General features: G+C 41.2%; 3 protein-coding genes across 7 annotated transcripts; 2 read left to right on the forward strand and 1 right to left on the reverse strand.

The window, feature by feature from the left end:
• Positions 1-1,159: 1,159 nt before the first annotated feature.
• LOC112276887 (14-3-3-like protein) lies at positions 1,160-3,054 on the forward strand. The gene is made up of 4 exons (XM_024508686.3): positions 1,160-1,791; positions 2,144-2,266; positions 2,436-2,552; positions 2,657-3,054. Exons 1-4 carry the CDS (start codon positions 1,312-1,314, stop codon positions 2,708-2,710), a joined length of 774 nt encoding a protein of 257 aa, XP_024364454.1. The 5' UTR covers positions 1,160-1,311; the 3' UTR covers positions 2,711-3,054.
• Positions 3,055-5,735: 2,681 nt separating this feature from the next.
• On the forward strand, positions 5,736-10,961 carry LOC112276826 (uncharacterized). Of its 5 annotated transcripts, none has more exons than XM_024508563.3 (4): positions 5,736-7,230; positions 7,410-7,757; positions 8,070-10,491; positions 10,717-10,961. In XM_024508563.3, the coding sequence occupies exons 2-4, from the start codon at positions 7,429-7,431 to the stop codon at positions 10,786-10,788; spliced, it is 2,823 nt and encodes a 940-aa protein (XP_024364331.1). In that variant the 5' UTR covers positions 5,736-7,230; positions 7,410-7,428; the 3' UTR covers positions 10,789-10,961. The 5 variants fall into 5 exon arrangements, with proteins under 5 accessions (XP_024364331.1, XP_024364329.1, XP_024364332.1 ...); XM_024508562.3 differs by having other exon boundaries at positions 5,737-7,276; XM_024508561.3 differs by having other exon boundaries at positions 5,736-7,757.
• A 481-nt stretch (positions 10,962-11,442) lies between these two features.
• LOC112276827 (diaminopimelate decarboxylase 1, chloroplastic) lies at positions 11,443-13,293 on the reverse strand. The gene has a single exon (XM_024508567.3). The coding sequence runs from the start codon at positions 13,212-13,214 to the stop codon at positions 11,667-11,669; it is 1,548 nt and encodes a 515-aa protein (XP_024364335.1). The 5' UTR covers positions 13,215-13,293; the 3' UTR covers positions 11,443-11,666.

The raw sequence follows: 13,293 nt of genomic DNA on the forward strand, positions 1-13,293 counted from the left end.
ACAACACACACTTACCTTGTGTGTCAATTGGAAGTAACAGTGCAACATCTTTCTTAAGTTGTGAATTTTAAACGATTTAAGAATAAATTTACCATTAAGTTAAATTGTATGAAATTCTAAAATATAAAATCAATTAAAAATTTAAACTTAATTAACTAATATTATAAATCATAAATATTAATTAGTTGGATTTGATTTTATTTTGAAGCACTCTTATGTCACTTCAAAGATTATTACATGTAACATTTTAATTGTTATATATATATATATATATATATATATATTACTACATATATTACTACATACTACATTAAAGCCCTATTATTTAATCCTTTTAAAGCTATCATTAACTGTGATTTTGAACTTTGTAAATATCATGCACTTTTTAAGCAAATAATTTGTATCTAGCTTTTAGCAATACATACAATATTTATCATTGACTATATATTCTTTTCAATAATGAGACTGCATTACATTTTTAAATAGTAAATATATCAACAAAAGAAAATGCTTGTAATTAATGAAATTGTCATATACTTATTTTTACCAAAACCACACAGAAAACCAACATAACACCTATCATTTTGAATTTTAACCTCTCAGAGAATAACACTTACAAAATAAGACAATTAAAGTATGCAAATGTAAAAGAATCTAGTAAAGATAAGATAATTACGACCAAATAATGATAATAATAAGTAATCAAACTATAGGAACCAATGAAAGAATTTCATTATCACGTCTCACACTTATCCTTGACGTGTATCTCTTATTATTAATATATATGTATATATATATACAAGTTTTGTATTGAAATATATGGAGCACGGGTGGAGTGGGAGAAATTTCCTTGTTCTTGGCCCTTGAATTTTGGGGTGAGAAGCCCAACTTCCAAAAGATAACGAAATGGATGAAAAATACGGATGACATCCAAAGAGGAAGGCCCAGGAATCATCACCGAGACGTGGGGGAGGGGGACCTCGCGAAGGCGAGAGGAATATCCGGATCCCAAACGGCCCTGCCAGCGAGGCCCCTTCCTTATTAATGGTCACAATGGATGGATGAATTGAATGGATGAATACCTAGCGTCTTGTAGGCTCCTTCGCTGAGCTTCATCCTTTTCTATGGCGCCTTTCCCCTGTTAGCTTGTTCGCCATCCCCCTGCTCAAGCTCAGCTTGCTCTTGCTCTCCACTCCTCGCCTCCCCCTCTGCATCGCCGCTTCCACCCCCGTGCTCTTCATTCCCTTCTCCCGGCTCGTTTGTTCAAGCTTTTCCTCGCTCGCTTGGGTGCAGTAACGACCGAGATCGACCATGGCGACGGAGGCGCGCGAGGAGAATGTGTACATGGCCAAGCTGGCCGAGCAGGCCGAGCGCTACGACGAGATGGTGGAGGCCATGGAGAAGGTGGCCAAGACCGTCGACACCGAGGAGCTCACCGTCGAAGAGCGCAACTTGTTGTCTGTGGCTTACAAGAACGTGATTGGCGCTCGGAGGGCGTCGTGGAGGATCATCTCCTCCATCGAGCAGAAGGAGGAGAGCAAGGGAAACGACGAGCACGTTTCCGCCATCAAGGAGTACCGTGGCAAGGTGGAGTCTGAGTTGAGCACCATCTGTGACAGTATTCTTAAGCTTCTGGATACCCACCTGATCCCTACTTCTAGCTCTGGGGAGTCGAAAGTTTTCTACTTGAAGATGAAGGGTGATTATCACAGGTACTTGGCTGAGTTTAAGACCGGGGCCGAGAGGAAGGAAGCTGCTGAAGCGACATTGTTGGCGTATAAGTCTGCTCAAGTAAGTGATGCGACTGGTCGTTTGATGGTCAGCTAAACACAGTGTTCGCAGCTTTATTTTAAGTTCTGATTGTCTTTTTTTTTTTTCGAGAGGTTTGGTCTCAATTCGCTGAGGATGCCGTTTCTTTTGTTGGATCATCTGTGATCCAAATGTTTTATCTTTTTTTGAAGTAGTTTGCAGAGCATTTGGTCTCCTCAGATGTTCAGATCTCCGCTCTTACCCTTAGGGTTTTTAATAACACATCAATTTCTCACACGTTCGCATTCGTCAGGTAGATTCATAGGATGGCATGCTCTGGTTATTCAGAGTAGAGTATATTGTAACAGGTAATGCCATTAATCTATGTTTGCAGGATATTGCGTTGACAGAGTTGGCTCCTACCCACCCCATCAGACTGGGTTTGGCATTGAACTTCTCTGTGTTTTATTACGAGATTCTTAACTCACCAGATCGGGCGTGCACTCTTGCGAAGCAGGTCTGTTCTTGTTCCTTGACGCCTGTAACTTCAACTCGCAACTTTACAGAGTTCGATTTGTATTTCCACAATTTGAATTTCAGACTCACAACCGAATTATTTTCTTGTTTTATTTTTTCGTTCAATTTTTATTTTTTGTAAATAAAACTATTATGTATCTTCTGTGCAGGCATTTGATGAAGCGATCGCTGAGCTTGATACTCTTGGAGAGGAGTCTTACAAGGATAGCACTCTTATTATGCAGCTCCTCCGCGACAACCTGACGTTGTGGACCTCTGATATGCAGGTTAGCGTTTCTGCCTAATTACACAATGTGAAGTGCTGCAGATCAATAAGATCTAACTTTTTGTATTCTCTTGGTGCTTACTTACTGTTCATGTTGTATCACAGGATGAGGTCGGCCCCGAGGTCAAGGATGCCAAAGTTGATGATGCTGAGCACTGAAGTGGAACTTAAGCTATATTTATCTTTGCACAGCAGAGAGGTCATGGTTAGTGGATGATTTTCCCGCTCGGTGCGAGTAGTGGTGCAATACCAGAGACTTTTCTATTGCCGGATCAGGACATTGTGGGACTTTTCTGGCAAGTCCGTGGAGAAGCCGCTGCTTTGCGAAGCACTTCTGTTGTGGTTAATTTACAGGTTGGTGCTTGTGCTTTTCCAGTTGCTCTTATAGTGCCGGTATCTTTGTAAGCAAGCGAGTTGTTTATTTGTCTGGTGGATGACGCATCTTCCTGAAATGATGTGATGAACACATTAACTAGTGATGTACAATCTTAAAAGTTTCCGCCTTTGCGAATAGCCAACGAATGGTTGGCATCATTATGTTTGTGTGGCAACTACAAAACATGTTCTCTGGGCTTTTTAATGTTTTCTGTGTCTCCACTCGACCTCAATTCTCATTGCTTTGGTTGAATTTTAGATAATGAGAACTTTGCCTGCTTTTAGGGGTGGACTCGAATTCTCTCGACACTAGGTACAGATTTAAATACCTACTCGTTTTAATTCAGAGTTTTGGTTATTATTTATTTAGGGCACAATCCCTCGTTTGAATTCATGACAGGGCAGCTGAGTATGTTCTATCCACACTAGGGCAATCTTCAGAGTTAAAAGGGCAGCGGAAGGGTAAGAAATATGGACTATGAAGGGAGAGGGGAGGAAGGGACTAGAAAAACTCGACTATAAGTTTCTAATTGACCAAATTAATGTCATTATAGCAAGCTTTTTAACATTCATTCTTTTATGATTGGTACAAAAAATTAAACAACATTCAATAAGCGCGCCCCAAATGATGATTATTTTTTTAGATGAAAGATTTTGACTAATCAGTGTCTTATCGCATACTTTTCCATACGTCCAGGAATATAGAAATGCCATTAATAGTTACAATGTCTGTTCATTAGAAGTATGTGTCATTCCCCATTGCCAAATTACAGTTATGTGAGGACAATCCATGTCCCTTCTGAAGACAGTCTCATACTATTCCTCAATTCTAGTAAAGTGTAGTACAATTTTCTTGATAGTCACAGCTTCAAAAATGAGCTTTCTATCAGCATTACTCTTTAGTATTTGTTTTAATTAAATAACCGAATGCCTTTTCGTTTTTTGTTACAGTAAAGTTCATCATTTCTTCACGTGATATTAACTCTGTAATATTTATTAATTAAACTGAAAATGAAAATTGGAGTAATGTAACCAATTTGAATGAAAGGAGGATTATTTTTCTAGATTCCTTGATTAAGTTTACAACAAGCCTTTAGACTTGGTATATAATGAAAAAGTGAGCCAATGAAATTAATTGGGAAGTTCAAATTTTTGAAAGGACCTTGAGATTCAAACACTCGAAAGAAAAAAAATTAATAAAACAAAAATAAATCTGTTTTTTAATTTTATGAGAAGAAAATTTTAAGTTGCAATGTAAGAGTTGTTATGTGATATGTAGGTTTTCTTTTTCTTTCTCTTTTTGCAGACAATGTGTATATCTTGGTGTTAGTCATTTGTAAGGATGAAGATACTTTCATTTTTGCCTCAAGTTTCAAATCCTCCCCACCCACTTTTGAAATTTTGAAGATGAATATTAGCTTCTTGTTTTGTCTACCATCATATATTCCAATTTTTATAACTTGTTTTAAATGGTTTTGACTCTTATCAAAGCTAAATAATCTATTCTTTTAAAATTTTGCTTATCATTAAAATTTGGATGTACATATCTTTAAATTGGAGTTGAAATGTTTTACACTCTAAATCTTAGGGCTATAAGTTTTGTAAGTTTGCACTCTAAATATCTTCAATTTGTTTTAATCTCAACTCATATAGAAATTTTGGTACCCAATATCATAAGCAGATATACCTATAATAAACTAGTGTTAGTTAAAATACCATTTAATGTTTCATGTTACTGGTAGAGGAGTATATTTTGCTTAGAACCTTTCTTAATAAAAATATAAAAATAATAAGGCATAATAACCATAAGCGTTGGTAAAGATTGTATTTTAGATGCATTGGCTTATTGTATTCCAAGCATTATGATTTTGCTTGTCTAAATGAAATCTCTTGCCAATCATCAATTTTTTTTTAAAAAATAATTTATCATCTATTCCTTTATTATAACCAATAAAATAATAGAAGCATGGATGACTTTGTAGACCACAAAGATTTATCCTTGTAGATTTAATTTTGCACACCATCAAAATGTCAAAAATCAAGCACTTGTCCATATCTTATAAATCCACTCAAATGCTAGTAATATTCTTAGTAAGTCAGCTAATCTTATTTTGAATTTATTATTTAATTCATATTTAAACTAAAGAATAATCTCCTCAGTTTGAAGAATCTAAGATGTGAATTTTTTAAATCAATTTGTAGATCTAATGATGATTTGAAGGAAAAAATTAAATTTGAATTTATTAACATCTTTAAAATTCATCAAATTATCATCATATCAATTGTTTCTTATTTAACATTTCTTCTTAAGAATATATATATATATATATATATTTAAAGAATTTGTGGTAAATTTAAATTTAAATTTCTTTTATAATAAAAAAACATAGAAATCCAAAAAGACTTTATGGTCTCATTTTATTTTGTAGATACAATTGTTAAAAAATATGTTGATAGAAACTTCGGGATTGCAAAATAGCGATCTATTTGTTTTCATTAGCTTAAAATCAAAACCAGGTTTAGGGTTGTATTTTTAAATATAAACTTCCAAAAACTTATACCATAGGCACTTCTTAAATCTAGCTTAAAGAATTGAACCTACTCAAAGAATTTGGACCAACATACTACCTTGTGTAAACGAACCACATTATTTTAAACGCCCATAAGAAACATGAAAGAACTCCAGTTTCACTCAACTATTCTATATTACAACGGATTGAATATTTATTCATAAATCATTGGCATAGATTTTTTTTTACACGTTTTTGATGATTGTAATGGCTTTCTAAGACACAAGCGTCACTAAACTTAAACACAAGATAAATTAGACCTCTTGATATACTGCTAACACAGAGGATTTGTGATAACTTCATGGCTTAATATGGGATGCTCTTCACAAACCTCATCATCGTAGTCCCTGTTTCGAGTATTGCTGCATGTACCGCAGTTGCATCAACACCAACAATTGCGATGAAGAGAGCATTTGTGGGTCGTCTCCCATGTTGAATTCCTGTTGATTGTGGGGCACTGAGGTTTCATGGTGCGCTCCTCAGCAACTCAGCTACTCAGCAACTCCACCATTTCATCGTGCAGCAATACAATTTGGTGGTGTTAAGCTTGAAGACCCAAGCGAGGTCCATGTCCTGGTCTGCATGTGGAGTGGCGAGAGAGAGTAGGGCAAAACCGAACTGGGTCCAGTCATGGTTGCAAAGCAAAACCGAATTTCTCACGCTCTGTTTTTGTCTCTTGATGCCTTTCGCTTGGGGGAGCTTTGCAATAGCCATCATTTGCATCTGGGTCTCTTTTACTCCCTTGCGTTGACGCTACCACGTTTTCGTTTCTTTCAATCTTGGCGTACCATGAATATTTGCCGAACATGGGACTTGCTTGCTCTGCTAGGGTTTGCTCGCTGTCGTCTGGACCTTCAATCAGGCCGTGAATCGTAACAATACGATGTGATTCTTCCTCGCTATCGCCTCCAGTGTTGGTGTGTCGTGCAGCTTCTCTGTCCCCGCTTCGTCATCTGTAATTGAACTGTGAGGGTGGTCCATCAGCGTGCTCTTCTGTATTACCGCTGTTCATCGCCTTGTATGTATATTGGATTGCTGCAACATCACCCGTTCATAGTGTTTGTGTTTGATCCTCGGTTGGTCGCAGTGTAAACTTGCGGAATTTCGTGTTTGTAGTAAGGCTGGCTTGGTGGGGCTTCACTTCTCTGCGCAATGCCTACTCGGCTGGCGTGTGTTTTGTCAGGAGTACCCACACCCGTGCAGCTCGAGTCTCAATGCACCACGTAGTTCTCTTGCACATCCTTCTTCTGGTGGAAAATTTGTTGTTCTCACCTTGTGACACTTGGTCCTGAGGCGGAGATGTCTCTGGTCATCCACAGTGACAATCCTGGAAAAACAGGTGTTGAAAATGCGCAATAGTTTTGAGTGGAATTAGGTTCATCCTTCGGGAGAAGGGCTCTTACGAATCAGGTGTCAAGCACTACATCATACTTTTTGACATATCAGTGATTTTTCTGATGGGGTTTCCTGGCGACGGCTCCATGAACGGCCTGCTATCTCCATCTACTGCTAAATGGTATCCTATTCCATTGAAAATTGAGCTTTCCTTCTGCTCCGGTCAGTTGTGAACCGGAATCCTTGGGCTGGACTCGTAAAAGTGTGCACTCGTTTTGAGATCAAATGAAGAAACGAGCCAAGGCAGGAACACGACGAGGAATTGGAGCTTCTAAAGAGTTAAAGACTCTCATACCAGCCATATGGGGCTGGAGAAGGCGAAGAGAGGACTCATGCCAGGTTAAGCTGCAGTGTCATGGAACAACGGCGAGCTTCTAATACTAAAGTAACTTCATTAAGTTAAGAAGAAAATTAGTCTCATTGAATAATCTGTCTACGTTTTTCAATTGGAAGCTTACCGAATTTTTGCGTATTGATATGTTAGCAGTCATTGGGCACTATCTTCATGTGGCTTGCAGAACATGTCAGGAGTTCACCATGCAAAGAGAGAAAGAGAAGCTGGAAATAGCCAAGAAGATCCTCGAACGTCGGAAAAATGAGCGTGACCAATTGATTGCGTGTATGCGCGCTGTGCATCCAGATCATTTAGAAAGGATGCAGAAACCCAACTTGGAGGGACAATTCGGTCGACCTGCTTGGATAGATTCCTTACGAAGCGATTACGAAACTCTTATTAAGTTGAGGGAGAAAGAAATTGCCGTTGCGACTCTAAGGTTACAAAAGCTTGAGCAACTTCCAAACGAGAGCATGCAATTGGAAGGCACGGATATAAACCATGCCAATGAGGGTGAAGAACCTTACTTATCGTGAGCGCTTCGATCTCCTTTCTGATATCAGTCAGCGACTCCTAGTTTTAGTTATTTTCTTTAATTATCTACATTCAACCAGAACAAAATCATTGACTGCAAAGCATTAGGAACCTTCAGTTGATCAACAGGAAGACTTTGCAAGGTATCTGGTGCCTTCGTGGTGAGTTTTATTGAGGGATATCTGAACTCAGCGTGAGAACCATACGTATGTCTTTGGGTAGGATTCGGAAGTTGTAGAGTCCTGTAAATTCTTAGACCAGTTTTTTTACTACCAGTGAAGATTGATCAAATGTTGGATGTGTGGTTCAGGAGTAAAGAATTTGGGTTCCACCAAGATGGACTCAAACCTGGCTCTGACAACAGTCGCATTGGCACGAATCAGAGGAGTTACGATTACGTGCAAAATGACATGGAAGAATTGAGATACTTAGATAATGAGCTGTATTCGTTTCCGATTGAGGCAGTGAAAGACCACACCGACATTGGCAGAGAGCTTCTTATGATACAACCTGCAGTGTTCAGAGAGCATTCCTTCAACAATCTCAAATCAGGCGCCCGATCGTTGCTGCCCAGGCCACACTTCAATCTTAAAGCTATTAGAGAAGCTCCTCCTCTTAAGTCCTGCTTGAAGTCAAACAAGGATATTCAGAAATCGTCAAATTCTCTTTCAGAAACCCCATTAACTTTCTGTCGAGCATCAACCGATCGAATGTCCTCTTTGACCTCACAGTCAACAGCAGTGGAAACCTCCTTGGACACTGGAGCACCATTCTTGCCAGAGTTAAATGCGACTCCGAGAATTCTGATAACCATGAAAAATTCATCAACGTACAGGACCATGAGAAATCAGTTCCAGCTGGACCAGGACGCGTTGAACTGGGGAAAACACCAAGACCCGGATTATTCCAATAATTCGTTCAGTATTCCATTCGATTTAAACTGCAAAGAACGGTATCCTCCACCAGCAGAAGAGGTGGGCATATCAGAACTGCTTCAGCTTTCGAATGTTGTCTCTTCGGAGCAGAATACCTCTTCAAAAGTTCCATTCGACAACGCATTATCAGAGGCTGACATTGCAATATCTAGCTTAGGTCGTCAAACGGAGACTGAAAGTTCAGACACGCTGTCTTGCTGTGGCATGGATACATCATTTCACGAAGCTCGAAGGGACATTTCAAATATTCCAAATGATTTCTCACAATCAAATCCTGTGACACCATTAACCTGTTTTACTCATCCTCCAATGTACACATCAACCTACGAATCTTGGCAGAGAGACAGAGAGTTCCAGTCATCAAATCTAGAGAAATGGTCCACACCACCAATACAATTTATAGATAAGGATCGAGGATCAGAAAGGGAAAGCTTTCTCACATCACTAGACAGTGAGGCTGCCACGACAAGACTACTTGCTGAGGTCATCGCTGTTCAATCACGCCTTGAGGATTGCAAGCTAAAGCCTTTGGACTTGCAAGATATTTTCGGACATTCTCTCTGCCCAAGCAGAAGTCGTAGCAGACTCGAGAATCGCGATGGAGCTGTGATGGCTCCTGCAGAGAGTTTTAGCGGGATGCATTCAACATCGGATTATGAACGTGAGTTGATTCACAGCCAGGTTGAAAAGGGAACTACAGGGACGAACATGCAGACCCATGAAATATTCTTACCCATACGTGCTTGTAATGAGGGCAAAATGGAACACACACTAGAGGAGGAATGTAACGATGAGGAGGCAGTAGAGTACTCTTCCAACGTCGCTGGTGCAATCTCAGTAGATGACGAAGAGCAGGACCCAATGACAAACATCTACTGCAGCAGTGCCGAATTGAGCAACTTCATAGACGTGCCAACGTCTTCCGAAGGGATGGTATCCAGAGAAAAGCTTAGCGGACCCGCTTGGGAAATTCCTTGGAAGAACCAACCACAACAACGAGGAGGGGTAGAGCCCATTGCTGATTCAAGATGCTGTGGCACAAAGAATGAACAGCCAGCAAATTCGACTGCTCCATTGTCGCCTATGTGCTCAATCGAGTCCGTGGAGTTACCTTCACCAGTTAATATTGGTTTTCATTCTGAGGATACGAACCAATTGAGGGGTTCAAATGATCAACAACCATATGTGAAGGACGTTACGGTGCAAACAGATGAGAATCCAGAGAAGGGTGGAGAAAATTCTCGTTGTCATATGGAGTCTGCAAGCAATTCTACAAGTACAGGGGTTTTAGGTTGTAACAAGCTAGAAAAGACAACAAACCTACGTAATTGCTCTCCAATGAGCACAGAAACGACATCAAAATATCTGATTATTGGATACCGAGATTTGAATGAAGCTCCACGAACGAAACCCTCGAAGCATTGCTTTTATTCCTCACAGGGCCCGCTTCAAGTTGGATATTCGCAAGCTAAACAGTCTCCAAACGGGAAGCAGAACATGCCTCAGAGCAACAGGCAAGTCCAGCCTTGTGGATTCCATGACTCTTCGAGTGATAAAGAGAATCACGGCTTAAATCCCCCGGATGATCAAGAATTGAGTATCCTGGCTTCTTTGGAAAGATTGGACTGGAAATTGGCTGCCATATCAGCGAGAGCCATGAATCGAACAAACAGAACACCTTCTCGGGCATCTCAGGACCAAACTCCCACTCAATCCGCACCAGCAGCTACAGGAATCAAAAGAGTATCCATTGAAGAAACGCCAGGGAGGTTTCCTGCCAGCCCATGGAAGCCCTCGGTAAGATGCCTCTCGGTTGTTGTTTAGTTAGTCCAACATCTAGCTTCATCTATGTGATAGTTTTCAATCGTTTCTTCTCAAAGACTGTGGACTAGCTCTTCAAGACATCCACCGGAACTTAGTCATGTAACCTCAGCTATTTGTAGGAAAATTCTCAAGGTACCGCATCATGCAACAGTTATTACTAACTTGAATGGCATGGTTTTTTTGTGTTGGACCTATCAGTCGGTGAGTGTGCAGAAACCACCAACAACGAACTTCCGACATCAAAGAACTTCCGATATCAATGAAACATAGTAGTGAAAGACATCCACAATTAAAACGTTTGATTATCTTATCAGAGCAATATCCCAATAAACGATCGGTGGAGTAAGAGTTTCGCTTCACAAGTTCGTAAATGGCATGTAGCTCCGCTTACGATAACCGTGCCAGGCTTTGCATGGAAAAATTAAAAATTAAAACTCTATGAATTGAGGTGGTGTAGATTGCATTCAAAAGATCTGGTAAAAGAGAATCCTGATGTATGAGGCAATCCGTTCGATTCTGAATGATGCAGACAAGTACGACGCCATGTCCTCGCAATGCGTACCAAAGAACATGTTCCTGCCGCTTTGTGCTAGAGGTTTACCTTTCCACCTCGATGTTGTTCACACGTACCTGAGAGCCACAAAAGCAGCAGTACTAAATTGACAATGTTGCTATCCCTCGCATTCAATGTGCGAGTATTATACCCTGCAGAATCAACTCGGGAAACTCGGGGAAATAATTCCGAAACAACGCTACCAACAGCAGCGGTCGTTCAAGGCTGGACGACGATGGAAAGTCCAGAACATATAATCATAAGATGGGGACTAACGCCCGCAAGGATGCACAGAAATCTTCAAAATCTCCAAAAAAAAACCATGATGCTGGAGGTTTCACTAAGGTAAGCAATCACACTAAGAGCAAGCATTAATTAACACAGATTGCTTATGTTGAACTCAATTGCCTTCCACTGTAACAAGCTGAGCAGGTTCCGAACCCAAAAGCGAATAAATAAAATGGAGCAGTAGTTACAACATTCGCTCAGAATAGAGAAAATCTTTCCTCTAAATGTAACTAGAGAAAACTTCAAAGAATAATAGCATTCTGGGACTTCCTCTTCAGATTTTCCACCAAGGATGCAATTCCCTAGTTCACAGGCCTTCAAAGTAGCGGATATGATCGTCCAATTGCTCAGCATGCCTAATTTTCTCTACAGTCTTTCCATCCTCCAACACCCAATATTCTGGAGCTCTCATCCGCAAATTATATGTTGATGACATTGCCATGCAGTAGGCGCCGGCGTCGTGCACGACGAGTACATCCCCACGCTTTGGTGTAGCTAATTGACGCTCCTTACCCAAAAAGTCCGCGGACTCGCAGACAGGCCCAACGACATCGTAAGTTTTCGCCTCTGCTCCCTCAGCGGGAGGCGCTACAAATTCAATGTGTTGATAGGCATCATAAAGACTTGGTCTAATCAGTTCCGACATGCTACCGTCTATCACGATGAAGTTCTTCGTCCCGTTCGTCTTCACACCAGTCACATTGCTCACGAAAACCGAGGTATTCGCAACCAATGATCTCCCCGGTTCAATAATCAGAGTTAGACCTTCTTTCGTCACCAATTCCCGAACCGTGTCAATGAGGTCCTTCGGTGTAGGAAGAACGGCACCTTTGTGATAGTAATCGATGCCAAGGCCCCCTCCTATGTTCAAGTACTGAATATTGAAATTCTCGCTCCTAATTTTGTTCACAAAGTCCACCATCACTACTGCCGCGTCTCGGAATACGTCCACCTTAGTAATGGTTGATCCAAGGTGACAATGTACCCCTACTAGCTCAAGATTATCAGGATGAGACTTCACCTGCTCCAAAAACCACCACAACTTCTCATTTCGGATTCCGAATTTAGAGTTTTTATTCCCCGTCGCAACGTACGGATGCACCTGAGGATCGACGTCAGGATTGATCCGCAACAACACCTTAACCTTCTTCCCGGTAATTCTGCTAGCCTCGATGATTTGGGCCAAGTCGAACTCACTGTCCACATTAATGAGCACACCATACTGTGCCGCGAGTTCCAACTCCTCCAACAGCTTCCCATTCCCGTTGAAAACACACCTGGCAGGATCGAAATCCGCGTGCTCCACGGCGAGCCGCAGCTCTGTGCCACTAACGAGCACAGCACCACTTCCGAGCTCCCGCAAATGCTGCATGATTTTCAAATTGTTGTTGGCTTTCACAGCGTATCCAATGATCGAGTTCAACCCTTGCAGCGCCTCCTGGTAGGCCTCGTAGTTCCTCCGCAGCTGCTTCTTGCTGTACAAATAAAACGGTCGCAACTCCTCCACCTCGTTGTCCATAATCTCCTGCACCCGCACCTCCTCGCAGTACATGTAGCCATCGTCGCGGACAGGAAACGCTGTATTCAACGACTTGCCCTGATCCACTCCCTTTTGATGCTGCACTGCAGACAAATCTAACACCGCGGCTCGGCATCCGTGACCTACACTTCTCGATCTCTCCTGCTTCGCATGAAGCTTGAGCTCCTGCAGAAATGTCCGAGACCAGGCACACGAGGACCTAAAGCGAACAAAGGACACATCAGACACTGTTTTCAGCGGCCGAGAGTCCACATTCGAAGCGAATGCAGACGTCGATGGTCGCACTTGGAGCGCAGGGACAGCTTGAGCAGCCATGGCAATGGCGAGCAGATCGCAAGCGAGGGTGTGCAAATCGCCAGCTCCCTGCGATTCTGCAGCAACATCCTCTAAACCC

The sequence above is a fragment of the Physcomitrium patens genome, chromosome 24 (assembly GCF_059467195.1).
Source record: "Physcomitrium patens ecotype Gransden chromosome 24, ASM5946719v1, whole genome shotgun sequence".
NCBI lineage: Eukaryota > Viridiplantae > Streptophyta > Bryopsida > Funariales > Funariaceae > Physcomitrium > Physcomitrium patens.